Below are 25929 nucleotides of genomic sequence, written 5' to 3'. Positions count from 1 at the left end.
AGGACTACATCATATCAATTTATTCCCCGGAAATGACTGTTCTAGTCAGAATCAAATATTATTTATTCTTTAATGTACAAGTATATCCAACTTTACTCCTATGGCTGTTATATCTTTACCCTAGCATTTTCTTTACCCAGAATATACCTTTCAGTTCTTATACCTCCCTTTCCACCACCATCCCCACTCCACCTCGTCATGCAGTATTATTTTACAGTACTCCTAAAGCTGTGTTTCTCAAAGTGCAGTTCTTACATCACCTACATCAAAATCATCTGGGAGTGGGGAGCTGCTTGTTAAAAATACATATTTTTCATTTTAGACTAAATAAATCAAATCTCCTGGGTAGGATCCAAGAATCTCATTTTAATGAGTATCTTAGATTTTTCTAAAACAAGATTCTTACAAATGGTAACACTTTAAAAAAAAAATTACCAAAGTTTTCAAAATCATTTGTACAAAGGCAGAGAGATATAATTGTGATAATTAGGAATGAAATGCAACTCATGGATATATATACCCACCTGTAAAAGTGCTGCAATAGTACCAAATGAATGCCACAGCATGGGTGCAAGGTCAGGAACAGATTCTCGCTTCTTACTTAACTCCAGCAAAGCATTTTCCCTCGTCTCAGGACTGGACAGCTCGTTGATCCACTGATAGATCTTTTCTCTATCCACCTGAGCCAGTGCAGTAGGCACAGGCTTCAAGTGAAAATAAGAAGAGTAAAAGTAAACATGTGAGTTTCATCAGCATCAAACCAAGTCTTACTCTGCTGTAGCCTCTAGACGGAATATATTTTTTGTAAATAACAGGGCATCTTTTCTAGAAACATATACTTGACGTAAACTAATTAAATCTATCAAAATTTAAAACACACACACTCCTTAATAATACCATATTTAGAAATTTACCCCCCCCCAAAAAAAGAAATTTACCCCACAGGTATACATGGGCTGTACTGAAGACATATCAGAATGTTTACTGTTGTACTATTTTCAAAGCAGAAAACTTGAAATCTATCAATATCTATCAAAAAAAGAACTGGTTAAATATGTATGGGTACATCTTTATTTGGAATACTACATAGCCCTTTAAAAAATTTATCTCTATACTGTGCTGATACTAAATAAGCAAAAAAAAAAACAAAACAAAAAACCCAGAGTATAAAATAGCTTATACGCTTCCATTAACACACACATGTATTCTTACATATTTACATACAATATTTCTAGGACACATAAAAAACTGCTAACAGTAGTTACCTTTAAGGTTAAAATCTATATGGGAGACTTATTTTTCATTGTATACAATAAAATCTTTTACATACAGTTTAAATTTTTTAACCACGTGACTATCATGGTTTTTGAAAGAAAAAGTCATCCCCCTACTGCTCTTCATTCCCCAGTAACTCCAGCATCCCCCTCCATGAAGGAGAAAACTTAACATAAATTGGAAAAGCTCCTCACTCTAATGATTCTTATACAGACTCTACCTCCATCCCTTGGAGATTTACTCACTACTTCAGTTCAGTTCAGTTCAGTTCAGTTGCTCAGTTATGTCAAACTCTTTGCGACCCCACTCACTATTTACTCATGTACAACCTATATAAAGAATCTTTCATTACTGTGCTATAAAGAATCTCAATATTTCAATAAAAATTTGAGCACTTCCGTAATTCTTCACATTTTCAAATAGACTTGGTTAAGTTCCTTAATTATTCTTACGTGGAAAGTAAGATCAAAGACTAGAAAAATGATTACCATTGCTACTTCAGGCTCTAAAGTCCTAACAAATTTATGGCGATTTCTATCCCTAGCCCAATACTGTTTCACTTCATTCCCTGCACCCCCTAACCATGAGGAGTAGATAGACAGAAAAGAGGTCTATACTTGTAGATGAGACTCATAATGCTCAGAGGAATTAACTTGCTCAGCTCACCCAAGTACAAAGTTGCATATTCTAATCTTTCTTAAACCATATTACACAGCTTCTTACAGTATTTATTTGTTCCCATAACACCACAGTGTGATAGAATACCGACCAACCCATCCCACATGATATAAAGATGAGGAACAAAAAGCACAACTGTCTTAACTGAAAAACAGAATGAAGTCTAAGGTGGACTTTGAGGAGTACTCACATTTACTCTACTCAAGCTGAAAGACCGCCTTCTATAATTAGAAGCTCAATTAGATGCTTTTAGCTTACTGTTTATCATTTCTCTTGCGCTAGAATGAACCACAAGGTGTTCTGCTAAATGGACTATAAATCCTGCAGCTTAAGTCCTCCTTAAGTGCCTCAGAGTAATCTGCTAAAAGCTGTTTTGTAATTCCCATCAGTGATGCTCAAGAAAACATAAGGTTCCTAAATGATGTAGAAGGAACAGGGTAGTTTTTTGATCCCCATTCCCAACAGCAAAAACAGTATGGTCCACCCATCTGCCTTTTCTACTGCCACAGACAGGCCTTCAACTTTAAAAATTATTTTTGGAAATGTAATTCCACCAGAAGATAGGACATATTTATTTAGAGTATTACATCACCTTAAAAGCTCAGTGAAAACAAGGGCTAAAATTGTAGCTTGGGCTTTCCTACCCACAATCTCTTGGACAACCTACAATCCTTAAGAGAGCCCCAGGACAACGTTCTGGCAATATAGCATCTATCCTCATTAGTCATTACTCATTCCAGAGGCCTGTCATCCAGATACTAGCATCAGTAAGCTCCACCACCCTCTCCAGAGTCAATCTGTGACTTGTATCCAGCACTCCTGTACCCTATCCTGTTCTGCGGAACTCTAGGTGAACACCACCAGGCTGCAATGGTAGATACCAGCTAGCATATAATGGATTCAGGACTCCAGGCCCTGTCTGCACATATTCCCATTTCCAGAGCTGGTTTGACTCCAGCAGAGAAGACTGTGCCCCTGGAGTGATGCTGGCACGCTAAAGGGCCAATGTCTGGTAGTCCCTAAGGCCATGACCACCGGCTGCCAGTAATACTCCACCTTTTGAAACTACTTGTGGGAATTTTAGCCTCTATGAGACTTTGGTTCTAAGAGAGCTAGGGAGGTCAGTCAGTTCAGTTGCTCAGTCGTGTCCGACTCTTTGCAACCCCATGGACTGCAGCACACCAGGCTTCCCTGTCCATCACCAACTCCCAGAGCTTGCTCAAACTCATGTCCATCAAGTTGGTGATGTCATCCAACCATCTCATCCTCTGTTGTCCCCATCTCCTCCTGCCTTCAATCTCTCCCAGCATCAGTCTTTTCCAATGAGTCAGTTCTTCGCATCAGGTGGCCAAAGTATTAAGAGTTTCAGCATCAGCATCAGTCCTTCCAATGAGTATTCAGGACTGATTTCTCTTTTGAAAGCTGAGTTTTAAGCCAGCTTTTTCACTCTCCTCTGTCACTACCATCAAGAGGCTCTTCAGTTCCTCTTCACTTTCTGCCATAAGGGTGGTGTCACTTGCATATCTCAGGTTATTGCTATTTCTCCTGGCAGTCTTGATTTCAGCTCATGCTTCATCCAGCCCAGCATTTCACATGATGTACTCTGCATAGAAGTTAGATAAGCAGGGTGACAATAGGCAGTCTTGATGTACTCCTTTCCCAATTTGGAACCAGTCTGTTGTTCCATGTCCAGTTCTAACTGTTGCTTGTTGGCCTGGATACAGATTTCTCAGGAGGCAGGTCAGGTGGCCTGGTATTCCCATCTCTTGAAGAGTTTTCCACAGTTTGTTGTGATCCACACAGTCAAAGGCTTTGGCATAATCAATAAAGCAGATGTTCTTCTGGAACTCTCTGCTTTTTGGATGATCCAATGGATGTTGGCAATTTGATCTCTGGTTCCTCTGCCTTTTCTAAATCCAGCTTGAACATCTGGAAGCTCACGCACGGTTCATGTACTGTTGAAGCCTGGCTTGGAGAATTCTGAGTATTACTTTGCTAGCATGTGAGATGAGTGCAATTGTGGGGTAGTTTGAACATTCTTTGGCATTGCCCTTTTTTGGGATTGGAATGAAAATTGACCTTTTCCAGTCCTGTGGCCACTGCTGAGTTTTCCAAATTTACTGGCATATTGAGTGCAGCACTTTCACAGCATCATCTTTTAGGATTTGAGCACTGGAATTCCATTACCTCCACTAGCTTTGTTCGTAGTGACACTTCCCAAGGCCCACATGACTTTGCATTCCAGGATGTCTGGCTCCAGGTGAGTGATCACACCACCGTGGTTATCTGGGTCATGAAGCTTTTTTGTATAGTTCTTCTGTGTATTCTTGCCACCTCTTCTTAATATCTTCTGCTTCTGTTAGGTCCCTACCATTTCTGTCCTTTACTACTCATCTTTCCATGAAATGTTCCCTTGGTATCTCTACTTTTCTTGAATAGATCTCTAGTCTTTCCCATTCTGTTGTTTTCCTCTATTTCTTTGCACTGATCACTGAGGAAGGCTTTCTTATCTCTCCTTGATATTCTTTGGAACTCTGCATTTAAATGGGTGTATCTTTCCTTTACCCCTTTTCCTTCGCTTCTCTTCTTTGCTCAGCTATTTGTAAGGCCTCCTCAGATTTCCATATTCATTTATACTACTAGACAATTGACAAAATACTTTGTACATCATCCTTGAATAAAATCCCAAGGCACAACTTTACCATCTCACTAGATCTTTAATTTTATTTATTCATTTTTGGCTGCACTGGGTCTTGTTGCTTCGAAGGGCTTCCTCTAGTTGCAGTGAGCAGGGGCTACTCTTTGCTGCAGTGGGCGGGCTTCTCACTGCAGTGGCTTCTCTCGCTGTGGAGCTCTAGGTGTGTGGGCTTTAGTAGTTGTAGTATGCAGTCTTGGCAGCTGTGGCTTGCAGGCTCAGACCCTTCACAGCATGTGGAATCCTTCAGGACCAGGGATCGAACCAGATTCCCATCCACTGTGCCACCAGGGAAGTCCTCACTTGATCTTGATGGCAATATTAACTAAAAGCCCAATGCATCTGCCTCTCCTTCTGAAGCCCATAGATTATTTAGGTACACCTTTCACAAAAATATTAGAATCTGAAAATTAATGACTTCCTAAAAGGGAATGGGATGTAAATGAGAGGGTAGGGTAGATGAGGAAAGAGAAGGAACTGTATTGTACTTTAATTAAAAAAAAATTAATTTATGTATTTAGCCTGGGCTGGGTCTTTGCTGGCTGCTCGTGAGCTTTCTCTAGTTATAGGGAGGGGGCTTCTCATTGCCATGCCTTCTGTTTCAGAACACAATCTCTAAGGCACTTGGGTTTCAGTAGTTTTAGCATGGGGGCTCAGGACTTGTGGTTCCTGGGCTCCAGAGCACAGGCTCAACAGTTATGGCACACTAGCTGTGGGCCTAGATGCTCCATGGCATGTGGGATACTCCTGGATCAGTTCTCAAACCTGTGTCTCCTGCACTCACAGGCGGATTCTTTACCAGTGAGCCAGTAGGAAAGACCTGAATTGTACTCTTAAAAACATGCTTTCATTGAATGATCACAACAGCATGGTATCACCCTTGTTTTACAGCTGATGGAACTATGAGTAAACAGTGGGCAGATATCCACCCTCCTCCAGTTCTCTATTTAAAGAACACCTCTAAAGATTCTTAGTTCAGTTGCTGTAATTCTTCTAATTTATAATTTACTAATATACCACTGAGGCTGTGGCTGATACAAACTCAATCTACTAGCACATAGCATCCAGTGACAGAGAAGCAAATTCATCTAACTTACCTTGTGGAGACTGGGGCTTCCCTGGTGGCTCAGATGGTAAAGAATTTGTCTGCAATGCAGGAGACCTAGGTTCAATCCCTGAGTTGGGAAGATCCCCTGGAGAAGGGAATGATTACCCACTCCAGTATTCTTGCCAGGAGAATTCCATGGACAGGGGAGCCTGGCAGGCTACAGTCCATGGGAACACAAAGAATTGGACACGATTGAGTGACTTTCACTTTCACCTTTTGGAGACTACCTAACTTAAATGCACTAACAGCAGAACACTACCACACGAGCAGACGTTAGCAACTTCTGAATCAAAAGTAATTTCTGGATCATTTCCTCAGAAAAATACACAACTGTAAACAGCCTTGCATGTGATTTATGTTTACCTAAAATTTACAAATAATTCCAGGGAATTTATAGAGTCTACCTGTAATCCATTAATAGACCTAGGATTAAGAACCTGTTTATCAGGTTTAAGAATAGGAAAGACCCTGGGACTTCCCTGGTGGTCCAGTAGTTAGAGGACTCTGCACTTCCACTACAGGGGGCCCAGGTTCAATTCTTGGTTGGATTGAGCCTCGAGTGTGGCCCAAAAAAGTTAAAAAAAAAAAAAAAAAAAAAAAAAAGAATCAGAAAGACCTCAATTAGCAAGTAACAACACAGGTACCTAACTGGAATGCACACTAGATCGGGAGCTAGAAGTGGTTTCAAAACAGTTTTGCCATTTCTAGAATTGTGTGACCTAGGATAAATCACTTACTTTTCTGAGCCTCAATATTCATTGGTTAAATGAGGGAACTATATTAAATAATTAAGTTTTAGTTGCCTCTAAAATCTCAGAACTATCTTTCTTTAGTTAAAAGTGAGAGACCAAGTGGCTACCAAACAATTTTTATTGAGGCATAATTTGCATACAATAAAACTTTCACACGTACTCATTTAAGTATACATGTCAATGAATTTTGAGATATCTATATACCCGAGTAACCACCACTACAATCAAGATACATTACCGAACACTCCATTATCCCCCAAAATTCTCTATACTTCTTTCAGTAAATCCCACATTCAGCCCTCCATAGACTAGGTTTGACCTTTCTAGGAACTTTTAATAGGAGGCAATATTTATTGAACATACTAAGTGCCAGTCACTGTGGATTACCTCAAATTATTCTCAAAATTCTAAAAGGAGACAGGTTCAGGGGATTAATTTACTGGAGTTCACATAAGCAAGTATATGGCAGAATTACATTTAAAATCTAGTCTACTAATATTTGTCTCTAAAATCAGTGAAACCTACTTAGTCCACAGGACTGAAATCACAAATATCCCAAGCTGAAGAAATTTAATATTTAAGAACCCAATACAGAACTTTAACCTTGATATTCTGTTGCAGTTGGGTATGAGTAAACAGTGGGATCAATGCACATACCCAGAAACAAAGTCATCTATGAGAAGTCTGATTTGGACTATTAGTTATCATCCTCAACACTTTGAAGATCAGAAACAAGATCAATTATATTTAATTATATGCTCATATATAACCTGCTTAAAGTCAGTAGTCCTTTTAATAGATTAAAGGAAAAAAAATGTTTAAAAAAAGTTTGTACAATCAAAATTCAGGAAGGACTCATTCTCTTCTTACCTGTCTATTCGTTTCTATGTGGAAAATGTTATTTCAAGTAAAGTTTTTTCTTTCAATGAAGCCTAACATCCAAGGGCCAAAAAAACAGCTGTTGGTTTTCTTATCAATGAATGTGACAGTGAATACAAAATGGAATTAGACTGAAATAAAGATTATTTTTCAAAGTCTGGAGAAGGCTCAACACAAGGCTTGTGGTGTCTATATAATGATGATACAGTAAGAAAACTCACTTTCTTAACAGTGTCAAAGGGAAATACCAAATTAGCTTAAAATTCTTATCTTTATAAAAGAAGGGCCAGAATGTTCTTCAAAATAACTCTTTAAAAATGGAAGTGAATAAACAAAGAAAACTTGGTCAACCTGCTTAAATCTTCAACAGGAGACAAAGAAGGAGAAGGAGATAGTGTCTAAATTAGATACTTCAGAGTGCATAATGTTCTTTTTACTTTCTAAAGAGGAGGGTATCTGGGTGTCCAGCACTGCTTCAACAAAGAGATATGAAATGACTAATGCAGCTGCTGGTTACATAGAAAGGGAGGGAAAAACAAGGATTTAAGGTTGTTAGAACTGTCACTAGAAATTTTTTAAAAAAGCATACACAGTGCATCTCCTAAAGGCTTACCTTTGGCTGTTTTAGGTCACTAGCATAACATTCGTTACAGAAGACCCACGTTGTATGTGAAAATTTGTGGTTCTATTAAGCTGACGCAAACTTCAAGGTCCATAGCAAGTGATTTGTTACTTTGCTGACACAAGAATTAGAGTCCCAAGGCTGAAGTCTGGGAGCAAGTCATTTAACCAGTGAATAAACCCAGTCAACCACTAAGCACTTTCTTACTCTTATTTAATACAATCCTGTGTGGTACTTATGTTTTTATTTGTCAGATTTGAGAATGTAATTATATTCTGTGATGGCAATAATGAAGATGTTAGGACGAAATATTCTGTAAAGAATGAAAACAGTCTGACCTACTTGAAACTATTGGCATAATAAAATATTAAAAGAGTAAAAATTTAAGATATATCCCAAATGATCTCAATTCCTCCAACCAGTGAATAACAGACTACATTCATATGTGATCACATTCTCCTTTGATACTACTGTCTCCCTAGATGAAGTCATGATTTATTTGCAATTTAAAAAAGAAATAAAGGTATATACAAATACAAATTTTCATCATTAGACAAAAAGCGTCTTCTCAAGCAGTTTAGATTATTGCAGGCACTGTTGCATGTCTTACTGACACAATTTTTAGTGAGGAATATACACCACCAGAAGATGAGATGGCTCGATGGCATCACGGACTCAATGGACGTGAGTTTGAGTAAGCTCAGGAGTTGGTGATGGACGGTGAGGCCTGGTGTGCTGCAGTCCATGGGGCTGCAGAGTCAGACGTGACTGAGCGACTGAACTGAACTGATACACCATCAGTGTCCCTCTACCCAGATAAGAACAAGACAGTCAGTTTAGCTTAAAGGAAGGCACTAAAGGATTGGGAAAGGGGTGGCTCAACTTTTTTTGCTTCAGTCTCTTCATTAACCAAATATTCCAGTGAATAAGCGGTACAAATGAGCTTAGAGATTTTGTGTAGTCCAAACAGCAAAACAGGTGAAAAAAGCACCAAAAGTTCAATTTCTTAATAAAAGTAAGTCACCGTAAATTTAAGTGAAGAAACATGCATTGAATATTTTAAGTAATGAACCAGAGCTCTAATGGCTGTTTGAAAGATGTATTAGGGAGCAACTGAAAAGAAAAGAAGTTGAACAGGCAGAGACTGCTGAGGCACAGGGGAAACAGCAGCTTGGTACCAAAGCCTAGAGAAATCACAATCAGCTTCTCAGACACAGACAAGCCAACCTTAGAATTGTTTAAACCGTCCCCTCCAACCAGCAGCAACCTCCTTTTCTGACTCACTTCTTCTCATGTTAGTCACTGAGTCCTGTCCAACTCTGCGACCCCTCTGTCCATGGAATTATCCAGGCAAGGATACTGGAATGGGTAACCATTCCCTTCTACAAGGGGTCTTCCTGACCCAGAATCAAAAGCCAGGTCTCCTGCATTGCAGGCAGATTCTTTACTGTCATATTACATGTAAAGTGTGGAAGAAACAAAAAAGCTGGAGAAACTGCAGTCACCTAGGTAAGAGATTATATAAAAGGTATCTCACCCCGTGAAAAGTTTCAAACACTTTAGAAACATGGTGCCAGGAGGCAGAGACGCCACTAGCCCTGGCAATGACAAGGCTGTCTGTAACCTAGTCACACCCAACTCACTTTTAAACTTTAAATTTAACTTTTGTTAAATTAAACTTTTTTAAATTTAACTTTTGTTAAATCTAATTTTTGCCCTCTATTGAGGATTGATGTCATTTTACCTGGTAATGCAACTTCAGTATATTACTCTCTCTAAGCCACTTCACCTTGATGCAACTGAAAAAAGCTGGATGAGCATTCAGAAGCATATGCTCAAATCACATGATCCTGTCTGCCCATCACGGCTATTCGCTCAGTTGTCACCGCCCTCATCAATACCCAGGCATTCAGCAAAAATATTTGAGCCCTTACTTAGTGCCAGGAACTGTCCTGGCACTGAAGTAACCATGTAAACAGGATCTACATGATCCCTGTCCCTGACCTCAAAAGGGGGACAAATATGAAACAAGTAAATGAAGCAAAACTTGGGAAAAGCTTAAGTAGAAGAGATGGAACGGTGGCCAGTTGTAGCTAGAGCCTGCAGAGCAATGTGAAAGTCGAGACTAAAACAGGGGTAAGGAACATAAACGCTCAGGTAGGGCCTTGTAGGCAATGCAAAGTGTTTGGGTTTTACTTCAACAAAACGGCAAACCGCAGGATTACTTCAGCTAGGTTGTGTTTGTATGTTTGTCGCTCAGTCGTGTCCGCGACCCCACGGACTGTAGCCTGCCAGGCTCCTCCGTCCATGGGATTTTCCAGGCAAGAATACTGGAGTGGGTTGTCATCTCCTTCTCCAGGGGAATCTTCCCGACGCAGGGATCGAACCCAGGTCTCCCGCATTGCAGGCAGACTCTACCCTCTGAGCCACAGTGCATGGTTATTAGGAGTTTACACTGTTTTTCTTGGTCAAAGATCACGCTGGTAAAACGAGATGTGTGAAAAAAGGTTTTAAACGCAGAGGACCGTAAGTCAGACATCCTAACTAGTCACTTGTTCAGGTCTCGGATTTTGTATCTGTAAAGCAAGTGGTTTGAGCTAGAAGCCATTTCCTCCCCGACGCGATGTGCCTAGGCAGGGAGTATCAGAAGCACCTCGGAAGTCCCCTCGCCCCCGCCAACGCCCGCACGCAAAAGGCGGCCTAAAACTGTTGGTAGAGCAATGAATCAATGAATGGCCCTTCTGGGCCGCAAGGGAGGCGCTCCAGCCGCGCGACCAGGCCCCGGGGCCAGAAAAGAAAGCGCTACGCGGAGCCAGAGGCCGCGAGAGCCGGCCGGCGGGGAGAGTGGAGGCCGGCTCCGCCACAGCCAAGCTCGGTGAGGAGGGAGGCCGGGGCCTCGCGGGCTGAGGGCTGGAGGACTCCCGGGCTGCCATAGGGAGCTAGGAGAGAAGGCCGAAACGCGGAGCTGAAGAGGGGTTTGGGGCCCAGGCCGAGAGGCTCAGCCACTTACCGCAGCCGTCGCCAGACTGTGCATGTTGGGAGCGGACGCCGCTCTCCTCCCACCGCCGGACGCGCCAAGCCGCGTCCCAGCTTCAGCGCCTCTGCCGCCGAAAATGATGAGACGTCGCAGCCGCCATCCGCCTCCGGTTCGCTCCGCCCCCTCCGCAGCCCTCTGACCTTTCACCTCTGACCCCGCCCACACAACCTCTTCCCGCCCCGCCCCCCCCGCCCCCCGCAGCTCCTGGAGTTAACAATCCTCGAGTCTGTTTTGTCCCTTCAGGACCGGAAGGACACCCGCCCCCTGCTAGTGTCCCCCATCCCCGGCTTGGAGCAGGTATCTCCAGAGAGGGGCGTGAACTCTGACCTCCCTCCGGAGGCCAGTGAAGGGCGGGAAAAACCAGGCAGTCCGGGAGGACAACTAGTGCGCATGCCCAAGTGGACTCTGCAGGAGGGAAATGGTAGGAAGGCGAAAGTGCGTGAAGTAGAAAGTGCGCGTGCGTACTACGGTCAGGGCAGGGGCGGGGCTACCTCGGCGAGATTTCGCCCGGTACTGGGGCGGGGAGAGGGCGTAGAAAGGGCGGGGTTTCCAGGCTTGCGCGCACGCGCTTCTTCTGGTCGCGTCGGGTGTGCGTGCGTGCGTGCGTGTTTGCGTGTGGTCACAGTTCCCGCCATCAGCCGCTCTCCCTGACTGGGGGAGTGAGCGGCCCCTCTCCGTGCCCGGTGTCCCTTCCTTGTTGACCCCCAGCTCCTCCCCCTTCACGCGGACTCCGAGCTTCCGGCAGGCCTGTCCAAAGCTCCGACTAGCAGGCACAGGTAAGGCGGGCACGGCGAGCGTCTCAACGGGGCCGTTTTACCCTGCCCACCCCCCCCTTTCTCGCCCCGTTGTGGTCCGCCCACTCGGCGTTCACTCTCCTGGAGTTCGCCGGCTGCTGTTCAGCCCGCCCCCATTCCCGCGACGCCCCCTGTCGCCTCACAGGTACTCCACTTGGCTTTCCCCCACGCTTTTCATATCCTTTGACCGGATCTTTACTGTCACTCGCTCCCCTCACGACCCGAACCTGGCCCCTCTTTGCTGGGGGGCTGTCGTCCGTCACTCGCCTCTTTGCGAGGCCTGCTATCTCTTCAGGTGACTTCCGTTGCCGCATGTCCATCGGGCCTTGGGATATGATACTGTTTCACTTTCTTGGCTATTCTTCAGCTCTCTCCTAGTCATCTTTCACTCAAAGGCATGGATTATATTTTTTTTCGTGCCTTTGGTTGTTCCCCATCTCTAGCCATCAAATCAGGTTGTCAGGTTTACCTAGTTTAGGTCATGATCTGTGAAAGGAAATAATAATTGATGACAAAATCCTCTGTCTAGAGAGTTGGTCTGTGGGTGGTTTTGTAATCCTTTGAAATTTAGGCTCTGTGTAAATGCCTCTTGGGGGTGGCACTGTCTGACATGCCTCTAACTGTAAGAGCTGTCTTAACCGAGGATGTCAAGTAGGCAATTGGATTATACTGGGGTTGGAGCTTAGCTGTAAGCTGGGTGCATAGATAAATGTGTGTGTGTGTATATATATATATATATATAGACATCATCTGCCATGTTGATAGTAATTGAAGCCATGGATGTGGATGAAATTACCTGAGGAGAGTGCATTGCTAGAAAGGAAAGGGACCTAGGATGGAGCGCTGAGAGATTCCTGGTGTTTAGTAACCGGATAGAGGAGTACAAGTTTTGCCGAAAAGGTGAAAGAAGTTATCAATAATGTTGAATTCTGTTGAAAGGTAAAGATAAGTGAGGACTGAAAAGCCTGTTGACATCAAAGTAATCGGTGATTATAGTGAGAGATGTTTGATGGAATAAAATGGATATCTGGGTGCAGTCTTGTTCTCCTTTTACTGTTCCCTTCCACCCTAAGCTTTAGATTCTACCTGTATGTTGATGGTGAAGGAAAGGGAAGCCCAGTGTGCTGCAGTCCATGGAATCGCAGAGTTGGACACGACTTAGTGACTTAATGACAATAGACGACTTGAGAATTTTTATTTCCAGTGTGTTTCCTCTGTTTTCTGTCGAAATCTAAATAGCCAACTGTCTGCTGGACATCTTAATTTGATTTTTTTTTCCCTTAGGAGTTTCAAAAGAACGTACCTGAAACCAGTCTTCTCTCCATACCTAAATGTGTTATCTTCCAGTATCCCATTTTATTAAGTGGTATATCCATTTACATAGTCTAGAACCTTGAAAACCATTTTTGCCTTCTCGTCATCCCATGTATCTATACCCTCTTCAGGTTCTATTTATTGTATTTCCATTATGTGTCTTGGATTTATTTCTGTACATCTTCATTATCACTTTTGTAATTCAAGCCACAACACTTTTTCACAACATTTCACTTACTGTTCCTTATATTCTCATTTGTAAAATGGGAATGATCACCTTGTTGGACTGCTATAAGGGTTAAATGAAATAGCCATGGTAAGCACACCACATAAAATAAATAGCCAGTGAGTATTTTTTTTTTTTTTTTGCCAGTGAGTATTAACTATTATTGTAATTGTTGTTATAAGCTGAATCACTTCAGTACTGTCCTATCTGGTTCTCCTAATTTCTTTCATTCTTGCTCCTGTCATTCTCTTCCCCAAACCCAAACAAACCACATCACTTTTCCACTTAGCAGTAATATGTCATTTGTCTGCTTAAAAACCTTCAGTGGATTTCCCATGACTAAATATTTATTACATTTAGGGTAAAATTCAAAATCTTTACTATGGCCTGTAAGATTCTGCATAACCTTATTCTTTCCCGCTTCATCTTGCACCATTCTCTTTTCCCTCACTAAACTCCAGCCACAGTGTTTTTCATTTGTTTAGTTACACCAAGTTATTTCCCATCACAGAACCTTTGCATGTGTGGTTCTGGACTGTTCCAGCATGATTATCTCTCAATTAACTCATTCTTCAATTTTCACCTGAAGTGGTACTTCCTTAGAGAAGCCTTCTCTTGATACTTTCTAACCTGTATCCCCCTACCCCATCCTAAATTAGGTACCCTGTGATAATTTCTCACCATGCCCTGAACTTTATACCATATTTCAGTACTTTCAATTATATATTTACTTGTGTGGTTATTTAAAGTCTTATCTTTTACTAGAATATGGGTTAGAAATGATTTCATTTCTATTTCTCAAGAATTTGTTGGAATGAATAAGTAAATTGGAGCTTGCTAGAAGAACCATCATGTCTTTGGGAAACACCAGCTTACTGATATTTTTGTCATCTGATGACAAGCACCTTTTTTCACTCCGCAGACAAAGGATGCAAAAAAACAAAGAGTTTCCCTCTTTGGGCAATATTACCTGTTCTTAGGTCAGAATCATTCAGATTTCAGATTCTTTGAATTGGAGAAAAACTTCATTGAGGTCAACTTCTCTTTTTACTTTCAGCCACCACACAATTTTATCTCTTTGTGCATTAGTTCTATGGCTCATTTTAGGAAAGAAAGCCCTTAGAAATCAAAGCGGTGGTTTACATATTTTAACAACAGGTTAAACTGTGAGACCAGTAAAGATGAAGCTTCCAAAAATACATAAAGGAAAATTTCATGTTTAAGTAAGTGGCTGGTGGTGGTTATGGAAGAGAATACCAAAATTTAATAATTTGTGTGTGTAGAACAAAACTTGTGTAGAGAAATAGAAAATTAAAAATAGGAGTGCCAAACACAGAAGCATTTGGATTTATTTGATAGGTAGTGATGAACTGTTAAAATGTTTGAGAGAATGTTTCATTAAGCAAGATGAATAAGTTCTAAAGATAAGCTGTACAACATTTGTGCTTATAGTTAACAATACTGTATTGTACACTTAAATGTTTGTTAAGAGGGTAAATCTCGTGTTTTATATTCTTACCATGATAAGATTTAAAAAAATTTTTTTTAATGTTTGGGAGGGGAATTAGCCTCAGCAGCAAGTATTTTAGCATTTACTAAGTACCTGTTGTTTTGTTGGAGTAAAAAAGAAAGTAATAAGACAGGTCCCCTCCATCTCCCCCTTCCCCTTTAGAGAGAAAGTTGAGGAGAGAACTAGTGCACACTTTAGTGGATGTGCTAAGTCAATTCAGTCATGTCTGACTCTTTGCCACCCCATGGACTATAGCCTGCCAGGCTCCTCTGTCCTTAGGATTTTCCAGGCAAAGATGCTGGAGTGGGTTGCCATTTCCTCCTTCAGGGGATCTTCCCAACACAGAGATCAAACCCACATCTCTTATGTCCCCTGCGTTGGCAGACGGGTTCTTTACCACTAGCACCACCTGAGTTGGTAAGAGATTAAAAAAAGTCCTTAGAAAGGGTTATTACAAGATAAATGATTTGTTGGATAGAAAAATCTTGAGAGAATGAAGACTGGAAAGTGGTTGCTACGAATCTTTGAGGATGCAGTATAGTTAGTTAAGTCGCTCAATCATGTCCAACTCTTTGCAACCCTGTGGACTGTAGCCCACCAGACTCCATCCATGGGATTCTCCAGGCAAGAATACTGGAGTGGGTTGCCATTTCCTTCTCCAGGGGATCTTCCGACGCAGGGATTGAACCCAGGTCTCCCGCATTGCAGGCAGACGCTTTAACCTCTGAGCCACCAGGGAAGCCCGAAGGATGCAGTGTGGTAGCAGTTAAAAAGATGAGCTCTGGTGTGTGTCTTACTGACTCTAAGTAACCGTGGATAAATTACCTAATCTGTCTAAGCCTCAGTTTCTTCATTTGTAAATTAGTGATATTAATAATCCCTATTCTTCAGGATTATTGTGAAGATTATGAAATATTGCATGTATGGTGCTTCATACTGTGCTTGGTAAATGTTGCATAATAAATACCAGGTGGGAAAGATTAGCGAAGTGATATGTTTCTGAATTAGGGTGGTAGTGATGAATGACTTTCAAATAAATAAGAACAAGGCTAAAGCTGATGAGATTTTTTTTTGCCTAAATGACAGTGGAAAGACAAATGTAGGAGAGTCTGGGGAATCTCTTAAAGAGGACATGGACTGTGTCATGTTCACATTTGTGTCCCTACCATAGTGCCATCAAATTGTAGTAACTCAATAAATGATTTTTTACCAAGTGAACAAAGGAGTTTAGAGTTGATGGCAACAGTCAAGAACGTAGTGAGATGTGTTTGGGTAGAACTTCAGGGAAAGTTGAGGCTTCTAAGAGGCCTAAATTTGAGAAACAAGCCCATGAATTTAGTTTTGAAAGAAGAGTAAAAACCAAGTTTACCCACCTTTTGAAATTTGTATCAACATCTTTTGGAAGTGGTATTTTAAGATTTAAAACCATGATATGTAACAATGTTTATGAAGTGAACAAAAGAAATACTGTTTATTTCACTGCCTGCTTAGTTTCAAAATGTAACAGGAATAAATAAACCAAGATAAAAATTGATCTAGGTGCAGGCTCTGGGAGTCCCTCATTTTGCACAGCAGATATATTCCTAAAGTTGTTGAGTCTGTGTATGTGTGCATGTGTGGGGGGTATGTGTACAAGTGTATCTTGAGCATTATACTTTAAATGTTTTCAGTAGTTTATGATTTTTAAATAGAGAGTTAATCTTTGTTGTGTAAATGAGCACTTTTTGAAAATTGTAATTTTGTAAATGAGATTTTTTTTTAAAAAAGGCACACTTATATTTTCTTTAGCTGAGTTGATGGCACCTGGAGAACTGGCATAGCTGCAGAATATGAGTAGTTCCCCAAGAAGAGTGCATTGCCTTTGGCACAAGGATCAGAATAAAGGTGAATTGTTATTACATAGGGTTTTTCAGTAAAAGTCTCTGAAAAGTAAGTAATGTTTTTATTTTGGATATATATGTTTCCATGAGTATGCTAACTAGCAAGAACTGACCATTTTCTTCTATTTTGTAGTAGTAATTTTTGTGCTTTAGCATGCTTTCTTAAACCACAGAATACCCTCTGCATAAGAATGTTTTCAAAGCAGTACCTAAAATAAGAGCATTTAAATAACTGTAGAGGGTATAAAAACATTTTTGCCAATGTTATTGAGCTTTCACAGATTGCTCACAATTAAACAGTGATTTCCAAAATGGTGAAGAAATTTAGGGAAAAGCAAATCTCTTTGGATGTACCTAAAGAATAATTGGTTTTTCTTCTACTTTGTCTTCCTAATATCACTTTAACAGTGAATTAGCATTACAGAGTTTAATGAAAACTTGTCTTTGTTAGGTTCATAGAAAGTTGAACTGTTACTGGATCATGCTAGATACTTGAAGGGAAACTTAGTGTCTTTTTCTCTTAACCAAGTAGGGCAAAGTCTGATAATATGATCAGTGTACAAAAGTAAATGCAGTTAACTCATTTAATGCAAGAGCCGACAATGGACTGGTTTGAGACATTAAGAAAAAGTTTTATTGATTCTGCCAATTTTATGTCTTGTACCTTTTAGGCTTTTTCTCTTAGAGATTACTAGTAGAAATGGTTAAGAAAATGTTCAATATCTGAAGTAAAATTTTATACACTTAGCCAGAACTCTGCATCAGAATATTTGAGAATTTTATCTAGAGAAATCATGTATTACATGTAGAGAGAATTATAGAGGGAAACAGAAGTAATCAATAAAGTTTTTTCTTCCATACTTTATTGAACTTTGAAATCTTTATCTCCAAATCTTGTTAAATAATCTAATTTTTTAAAATATGTTTTTGTTGGAGGAACTCAAGATCAATGTCCTTTATTTACTTTTGGGTCTGTAAGGAAGACACTGAGACAATGGGGTTTTAACTATTCCCTTATAATTTGGCATCCTAAATGCATAAGAAAAGATGAGATAATTTGATAAGCCTCTTAAAGTATAGTTTCTTCATTGAGCAGTAGATTGTATGAATCCTGGTTTAGACACATTTGCTAATGTTTTTTGTTTTAATAATGCATTCTGCAACTGCATATTCTTGTTTTTCATAAATGATTTTTCTCATTGATATGTGGACAGCTTTGCATTTAGGAGAAATTCAGATGCACATAGAAAAAGCCTGGAAGTAGTTTTCAAAGAATGAGATATATAGCACAGAATGATGCTCCTGTAAAGAGCTTAGTAAATGTAATCCTATATTGGCCATATAAAAGGGATTTATGGTTCTAGTATCTCCTGCTGTATATTTTAACTGTAAAATGATAAAATTGATTGTACTATTATTCTTGAATAATGAGGTGGTTTCTTGTGTGCCAGACACTGTCCTCGTGGGGATGCAAAGATAAAGAACATATTCCCTGTCTTCAAATAACAGTTTTGCATTTTCATTTGGTGGCTCTCTGTGGGGAGCACTGGGGTGGGCTTCTCAGCATCTGTCACACCCCACCTGCTAAGTCTAGGACAGTTGGGCCTGTCTTCTATCCCACATAGAAGAGAGAGACAAAGGGGCAAATAGGTAGTTTATAATACAATGTGATAAATGCTCTACTAGAGGTAAACGCAGGGTACAGCAGAAGAGCAAAGCATTAAATGCTCTCAGTGTGTGTATGGGATAAGAGAATAATTGAAAGATAGCTAGAAAGGGCTTCTTAGAGAAGATAATATCTAAGTTGAGTTTTTATATTATAGCCAGGAGAATTTAAAAAGGGTTGTTGTGGAGGATGGGGAGAGTAGGTAAAAAATTCTCCAGATGTAGACCACAGTGTATGCAAAGGTATAGTGGCATGAGAATATATGCCTTTTTAAGGAAAATTGTAAATCGTTTAGATGGCTGAATTTGGAGAGTCTCTTGGGGTTAGAGAGGTAAGCAGGGCCTGAGTCATGAATGGTGTTTATGTCATGTGAATGAGTAGATTTTATTGTGAGAGCATGTGCTGTGTTGTGCTCAGTTGTTCAGTCATGTCCAACTCTTTGTGACCCCATGAACTGTAGCCCGCATGGGGAGCTGTTGAATGATTTTGTGGATAGTGATGTGAGTTAATCTGAAGTTCATTATGAAGATGTCTGGAAGGTATATAGAGGTTAAATTGACAACTTTACCTTCCATTTCCAGTCCAGTACTAATAATCATCAAGAGAGGTGTTAAAGATAACTCGTGTTTCTGGCATGGACAACTGGAGTAGAAGAGGGATCACATATTCATGGCAGTGCTATGAGACAGAGTGGAAAAAATCTCAAGGCTATATCCAAGCAGTAAAGCACTAAATTATTAATTGTTTAAAAAAAAAAAAAGGCTTCCCAGGTAGCTCAGCGGTAAAGAATCCTGCCAATGTAGGAGACTCAGGAGATGTGGGTTCGATCCCTGAGTTGGGAAGATCCTTGGAGGAGGAAATGGCAAACTATTCCAGTATTCTTGCGTGGAAAAATCCCGTGGACAGAGGAGCCTGGCAAGCTACAGTCCATGAGGTCACAAAGAGTCAGACATGACTGAGGATTTAAAAAAAAAAAAGTATTACAAACACATTGCTGATTTTGTAATTACTGGTTGGAACAAAATGTCACATTAACAGACAGGTCTGTGAACAACAGTGGCCTCTGTTACTTTGATGGATTCATACACCCAGCTAATTAGAGTATATAAATCTGGCCACAATTAGGCACACAAAAAATTCGATCAGTGAATAATAGTAGAGGACTTACGATGCAAAATACCCTATAAACAATTCAAAGTGTTTTCATATCTCTCTTTAAATTTATTCCTAGCTGTTTGATAATATAGCACTTAGGGGCCTTGAACTAGGGTTCTCCAGTCTATATGCTACCTCTAGGTGGGTTTTGTTTGATTTGAAACTTTGAATTCATTGTCCAGAATTTAAAATGGGCAGTTTGACATAAAAATTTGATTGCATTTTCTTGAAGAATTAGGTGATCTGGTAATGCTGGGTTCATGGCAAAGCTGGCTAGATTTGAACAGACATTTTCATATTTTGCCTGTCTAAATCGTTTGTGTCACCTGTTTAGCCTCTATTTAGCCTCTGTTTAGCAGTGAGTTGGTGACCGTTGTTAACGAGTTATTTGTCTGGGATCTTTGGAATAAGAGGTGTTGCAGACAATAAATTCAGAAAGTGGGCACTAATTTCATTCATATTGAAGCTGCTGTCTATTGAATGTCTAATGAGTGTTAGCAATATTTCATTTAATTCTGCAACACTGTAGCATTGCTATTTTACAGCTGAGAAAACTAGTGGTGAGGAAAAGTAACTTAAAAGTTAGTAAGTGATGGAGCTGGCTCCTGATACCTAGATCTAGTATGTTTTTCCTTTGTACGTATATTACTGTTTTTAGCTTTTCTAGTTGAGTTTTTTAGGCAGAGGCAAAGTATAATGGTTTTTAACTTATTAAATTATAAACAAGAATCTGTATTAGAGGCCATGTTTTTAGAGATTTGAAGGCTGTAGTGTAAATTTCATTTTAATTTTATTTACGTATATGTCTATAACACTACTTGATAATCATTTTCTGCTGTTTAATCGTATTTACTTGCTGACATCTGTTAAGCTAGTTTTAAGAGTCTTAGACATTCTGTCATATCTGTAAGTATCAGAAGTTCACTTGGGAAATTTAAATATTTGTGAAAGATAAAATTGGTAAAGATTCTTTGCAGGAATGGTAGAGTTAAACATAAATGGTAGGTGGATCTTAGGAAGGGGTTTTTTTTGTTAGTTTTCCCTAGAGAATAAATGATTTTCTCTAATAATATAGTTGTTTAGGTTAAACTAATTTGATTATTCTCACAATTATTTATTCATATAATATGTTTTATACATGTGGATATGCTTAGACTACCAACTGATAGAAGGAATTGTTTGGTGATACAATTTGATGTTTCATTAGGATCTCAATTTTAAAAACTGGAGTCAGCTGACTGAATTTTTTTTTTTTTTTTTTTTTTTTACTTGTATTTGAAATTCAAGATCCTTTAGAATCATGAAGGAAGGTAAAAGTTGGCCATATTGCCATGGGCACTCACATTGAGAATGGAATCTTTAGTATTCCTAATTGTCATACAGTGACAGCAGTATGGTTGTTAATGCTGCAAAATGCAAAATTTAGACACTAAATGGACTCAGGTACGTGGCTAAGGAGAGAACATGTACAGAAAAAATAAAAGGTGGGTAAATTCAATCACTGAACATCAGTGACTGCTTCATTTGTTCTTCTTACCAGTACTATCCAGCTAATCAGAGCCTTTGAGGATATTTAATAAAAGGTAGTTTATTGGAAACGGAGAAAAGGACATATGATGATTCATTAAATGTTCTCTTTCAAACTCTTGTTTTAATCACTAGTAAGTTGTAACTTATTATTTTATTTTTCTTCCTTAGAATCTGTCAGGTGAAGGTGTATTTTTTCTTTTTAATTTGGCTAGAAGCAATTTATTTTTAAAGAAAATATGTCTCCTCTGAAGATACATGGCCCTATCAGAATTCGAAGTATGCAGACTGGGATTACAAAATGGAAAGAAGGATCCTTTGAAGTTGTGGAAAAAGAAAATAAAGTCAGCCTAGTAGTTCACTACAATACTGGAGGGATTCCAAGGATATTTCAGGTATTACAAAATTTTGATTTGGAATAGACTTTCAATCACATGCTTTAGTGAACAGCTATTCTCCGCCACACTAAGTATCATAGTACCCCTACTAGATTACTATTTGTTTAATTTTCAGGGCACCTAATATTGTTACAAACTATTCAGCAAAATTGTTTATGGTGTATAATAAAGAGTAGGAAGTAGTCACCATTGTTGAAAAGAAAGTGGTGGGAAGAGGAAGCTGGGAGAAACTGAGTCTGGATACTGTCTAAGCTATTTTTAAAACCACATTAGGATAACTTCAGTTATGTTCCCCCCTTCCGCACCACACCCCCCCCACCCCCCGGCAACCAACATATGTGATAAATTCATCACTATTTAGTATTAGCTTTTAATAGGACTCATTAGTGTCTTTTTAATTTCTTTTTCCTAATTAATCCTGCCAAAGGTTGTGGTATGGACTATTCAAGACTGATATTCAGGGTCATCCTTACAGCTGTTTTCTTCTGTTAACTTTTTTAAAAAAATTATTTATTTATTTGGCATCATTGGGTCTTAATTGCAGCACATAAGATCTTCATTGCATCATGCAGGATCTTTTGTTGCAGTGCAGAGATTCTTTAGTTTTGGTGTGCAGACTTAGTTTGCTTTGAGGCATGTGGGATCATAGTTCCCTGACCAGGGATCAAACCCGAGTTCCCTGCATTGTAAGGCAGATTCTTAACCTTTGGACTACCAGGGAAGTCCCTCTTGTTAACTTTTGAAGGACCTCATTATTTTATCACTGTAAAAAATAATTTGTTTTCACTTCTTTCTTGTGCAGCCAAGAATTACTTCTGTTGAAATGAGTTGAATTTAACGTGTTACATTTTCTGCACTTAAAAATGCTATATTTGTTAATTAGAGTATATAAAAGTAATATTCTAAAGTACTCTTTTGAAGAGCAGTTTATAAAACTTTATGCTTGAGAACTTGAGCTGAAGTAAAATTTCCATTTATATTTGCTTCTAAACTATTGGAAGTAAATTGGTTATGATTTTATGTATCAAAAGTATTCTTAAATAGATTGTAGGTGGTGACATGGGTAGTAGAAACAATAGTTTCTACCACATTTATATGCATATGACCATCTCAATGAAAGATTTTTTTTTAAAAACGGATTCAGTCTTTCAGTCCTCAACTCAAATTAGCACTCAGTAAGTATTTAAATATTTAAGCAAACATAGGTCTTTAGAAGCATGATGAATCTACCTGTGATTAAACTGTCATCTCAGTTCTAGATCAGTTTTGCATTCAGCATTCATTTGTTAACCACCTGTAGATTACTGTGATGGGTACTGTGCTAAGGGCTAAGAATACAGAGCTAAGTGAGGCACTTTTCCTCTCAAACTTAAGAGTAACCAAATGCATTCTCAGCTGTAAAAATACCTCAGAGATACTGATGTAACAAAAAGAAGGAAGTATTTTGTGCTCTGAGGATTTAAAGGGTAGGTAAGAATTTGCTAGACACAGTGAAGTTAAGGTGAAGATGATTTCTATGATGTACCATGCTAGTGTGAATCAACATTCAGGAAAACAGAAAATTATTTTAAAGTAAATGCACAGTAGAGAATGAATGGCAGTAGTAGAGGGTAAGAGCTACGTAGAAACCAGATCTTGGAATATCCAGATCTTCTATGTCATAGTAAAGGGAACTTAGTTACTAGGGAACCAAGAATCTTAAGTTTAAATTCCTTTGGCAGCTAGGCAGATGACTTTCAAGAGGTAGTGGGAGAATAAGGACATGTAAGAGGTTATTGTGGAAGTTCGGATGAGAAATGAAAGTCTTGAGCAAAGGATAAGACAGAGGAAGAAGCAAAAGGAAGAAAACAGATTTAAAGAGATTTCAAGATTTAATACATTAGATGGGGGAGGTGAGAGAAAGACCTACTTGAGTCTAAAACCTGTCATTTAAGTTTGAAATATAAATTAAGTCTGGTAAATTGTTTTTTCACCTTTATCTAAAAATTGTCACAAGGTCAGTTCAGTTTAGTTGCTCAGTCATGTCCAACTGTTTGCAACCCCATGAACCGCAGCACACCAGGCCTCCCTGTCCATCACCAACTCCTGGAGTCCACCCAAACCCATGTCCATTGTGTCAGTAATGCCATCGAACCATCTCGTCCTCTGTCTCCCCTTCTCCTCCTGCCCTCGATCTTTCCCAGCATCAGGGTCTTTTCCAGTGAATCAGCTCTTCGCATCAGGTGGCCAAAGTTTTGGAGTTGCAGCTTCAACATCAGTCCTTCCAATGAACAGCCAGGACTGATCTCCTTTAGGACAGACTGGTTGGATCTCCTGGCAGTCCAAGGGACTCTGAAGAGTCTTCTCCAACACCACAGTTCAAAAGCATCAATTCTTCTGTGCTCAGCTTTCCTTATAGTCCAATTCTCACACCCATACATGACCTCTGGAAAAACCATAGCCTTGACTAGACAGACCTTTGTTGACAAAGTAGTGTCACAAGGTCAATTATCCCTAATTTTAAAAGTTGTGAGATGCTTTTACTTCTTTCTTTATGCTGTTCAAAGGGTATGTCTTCAGCAAAAGGCAACTTTAGAAACCTCTGTATATGCCTGCTGAGGGAGAATGTTAGAGAATAAGGGTGACTAGTTGGGAGAATTAGTAAGATAAAAAATTCAAGATTTATTGATTTAGTCTTGGAAAAATTTCAACCAAGAAAAAATAAAAGTGATCACTTAATAGCATATTTCCAGAGTCTGGAAGAGTATAAGAGAAATATTGAACCAGTTCTGGGGAGCGGGAGAAGTAAGCTAAGAGAGTTCCAGAGAACTTAGGAGCATTGTGATTGAAAGTTAAATGAGCCTGCTTAGATAGTTAAAAAAGAAAACAAAAAAGATGTTCTGATTTTTGTAAAGGTTTATATTGATTTATTTTTGAGAAATAGAATTCTTTTGAGGAATATAGTTTGGATCAGAATATCCTTTTTCATTGCAGCTACATAAACCAATTGCTAGATATTTTATAAGCTTTTGTTTAAAAAGAGAAAAAGCCTCTAATCCAATATGACTTTCTAAATTGGTGATGGTATAACCATCAAGTGTTAGAAAATTAACTTCTTTGTTTTTGTAACTATACCTGAAAATATTCAGTTCCTACCAAAAAAGTCAAGAGTGTTTGGATTACTGTAAACTTTTAATAGTGTGTGCCTCTCCAGAAGTGAAATCTATGATTTAAGTGTACCAAGAAATGGAAACTCTTTTTGGTTGGATAAAGAAAAAACTAAATTAATATGGAAAAGAGTAAGAAATGTTATCTTAGAGCATATAAAGTTTAGTCTTCATTGTACAACTTACTATGCTTCATTATAATTCATTTTTAATGATACTTTTCCTTTTGTGTTGATCAGCTAAGTCATAACATTAAAAATGTGGTGCTTCGACCCAGTGGAGCAAAGCAAAGCCGCCTAATGTTAACTCTACAAGATAACAGCTTCTTGTCTATTGATAAAGTACCAAGTAAGGATGCAGAGGAAATGAGGTTGTTTCTAGATGCAGTCCATCAAAACAGACTTAATGCAGGTAAGCACTAATCATCTGAGGGTCTAACATTAGCAGTTATTAAAAAATATTACTAGATTGTAGGCCAGTATCCTTCATGAATATTGATGCAAAAATTTCAACACAATACTAGGAGACCTAATTCAACAGCACATTGAAAGGATTATACACCATGGCCAAGTGGAATTTGTTTCTGGAATGCAAGAATAGTTTTAAGATATGGAAAAAATCTGTCAGTGTGATACGTCAAATTTAACAGAATGATGGACAGAAACCATATGATCATCTTGATGCATTAAGAGCATTTGATAAAATTTAACTTTGTTTCATGATGGAAACACTCAACAAAGTTGGAATTAAAGGATCTGTCTTACCTCAACATAAGTGCCTTATATGAAAAGCCCATAGCTCAGTGATGGAAAACTGAAAGGTTTTCCAAAATCAGAAACAAGGCAAGGATGACCTCTTTTACCCCTTCTGTTCAACATAATACTGAAGTCCTAGGCAGAGCACTTAGGCAAGAAAAAGAAATGTAAAGCATCCAAATTGAAAAGGAAAAAGTAAATTTGTCTTTGTTCTCAGATGACATGGTTGTTTATGTAGAACACCCTAAAGATTCCACAAGAGTGTGTGTCTAAAGAAGGAGTAGGATTTAAATTATGTTTGGGAAAACTTACCTTGTTACATAAATGTTATATAGTTGCTTTTTTATATGAAACTTTTTCTGCGGTTTTATTTTTCTATAAAAACAGAAGGTACCATAGAAAATCAAGTAGTGTGATCAGATTCCCCTACTTCCTCCAACCCCTTTCATGTAAAATGTTTTGACTTTAAAGAATACATATTTATAAGCATCTTTTTAGAAGTAATCTGTTGC

The 25929-nt window shown here is 39.1% G+C and overlaps 2 protein-coding genes across 10 annotated transcripts in view; one reads left to right on the top strand and one right to left on the bottom strand.

The window, feature by feature from the left end:
* CNOT9 (CCR4-NOT transcription complex subunit 9) overlaps positions 1 to 11187 on the bottom strand; it is a 28875-nt gene extending 17688 nt beyond the window's left edge. The window contains exons 1-2 of one of the 2 annotated variants that reach the window (XM_020904756.2): positions 11020 to 11187; positions 525 to 704 (exon numbers count right to left, since the gene is read on the bottom strand). In XM_020904756.2, coding sequence (XP_020760415.1) covers positions 525 to 704; positions 11020 to 11043 — 204 coding nt within the window. In that variant the 5' untranslated portion in view covers positions 11044 to 11187. Of the gene's footprint in view, positions 1 to 524; positions 705 to 9753; positions 9856 to 11019 lie in introns of those variants that run through there. The other variant, XM_070458645.1, reaches the window with a different exon arrangement.
* An 87-nt stretch (positions 11188 to 11274) lies between these two features.
* The window catches only part of USP37 (ubiquitin specific peptidase 37), an 84289-nt gene continuing 69634 nt past the window's right edge, over positions 11275 to 25929 (top strand). For 3 of the 8 annotated variants that reach the window (XM_070458635.1, XM_020904739.2, XM_020904733.2), the window contains exons 1-4: positions 11610 to 11822; positions 16679 to 16819; positions 21290 to 21513; positions 24902 to 25073. In XM_070458635.1, coding sequence (XP_070314736.1) covers positions 21358 to 21513; positions 24902 to 25073 — 328 coding nt within the window. In that variant the 5' untranslated portion in view covers positions 11610 to 11822; positions 16679 to 16819; positions 21290 to 21357. Of the gene's footprint in view, positions 11344 to 11609; positions 11823 to 11965; positions 11986 to 16678; positions 16820 to 21289; positions 21514 to 22832; positions 23409 to 24901; positions 25074 to 25929 lie in introns of those variants that run through there. The other 5 variants (XM_020904737.2, XM_020904734.2, XM_020904735.2 and 2 more) reach the window with 5 other exon arrangements.

Source organism: Odocoileus virginianus, chromosome 30 (genome assembly GCF_023699985.2).
Source record: "Odocoileus virginianus isolate 20LAN1187 ecotype Illinois chromosome 30, Ovbor_1.2, whole genome shotgun sequence".
Lineage (NCBI taxonomy): Eukaryota > Metazoa > Chordata > Mammalia > Artiodactyla > Cervidae > Odocoileus > Odocoileus virginianus.
Note: the sequence above shows the minus strand (reverse complement) of the source record. Positions and strands in the feature narration are given on the sequence as shown.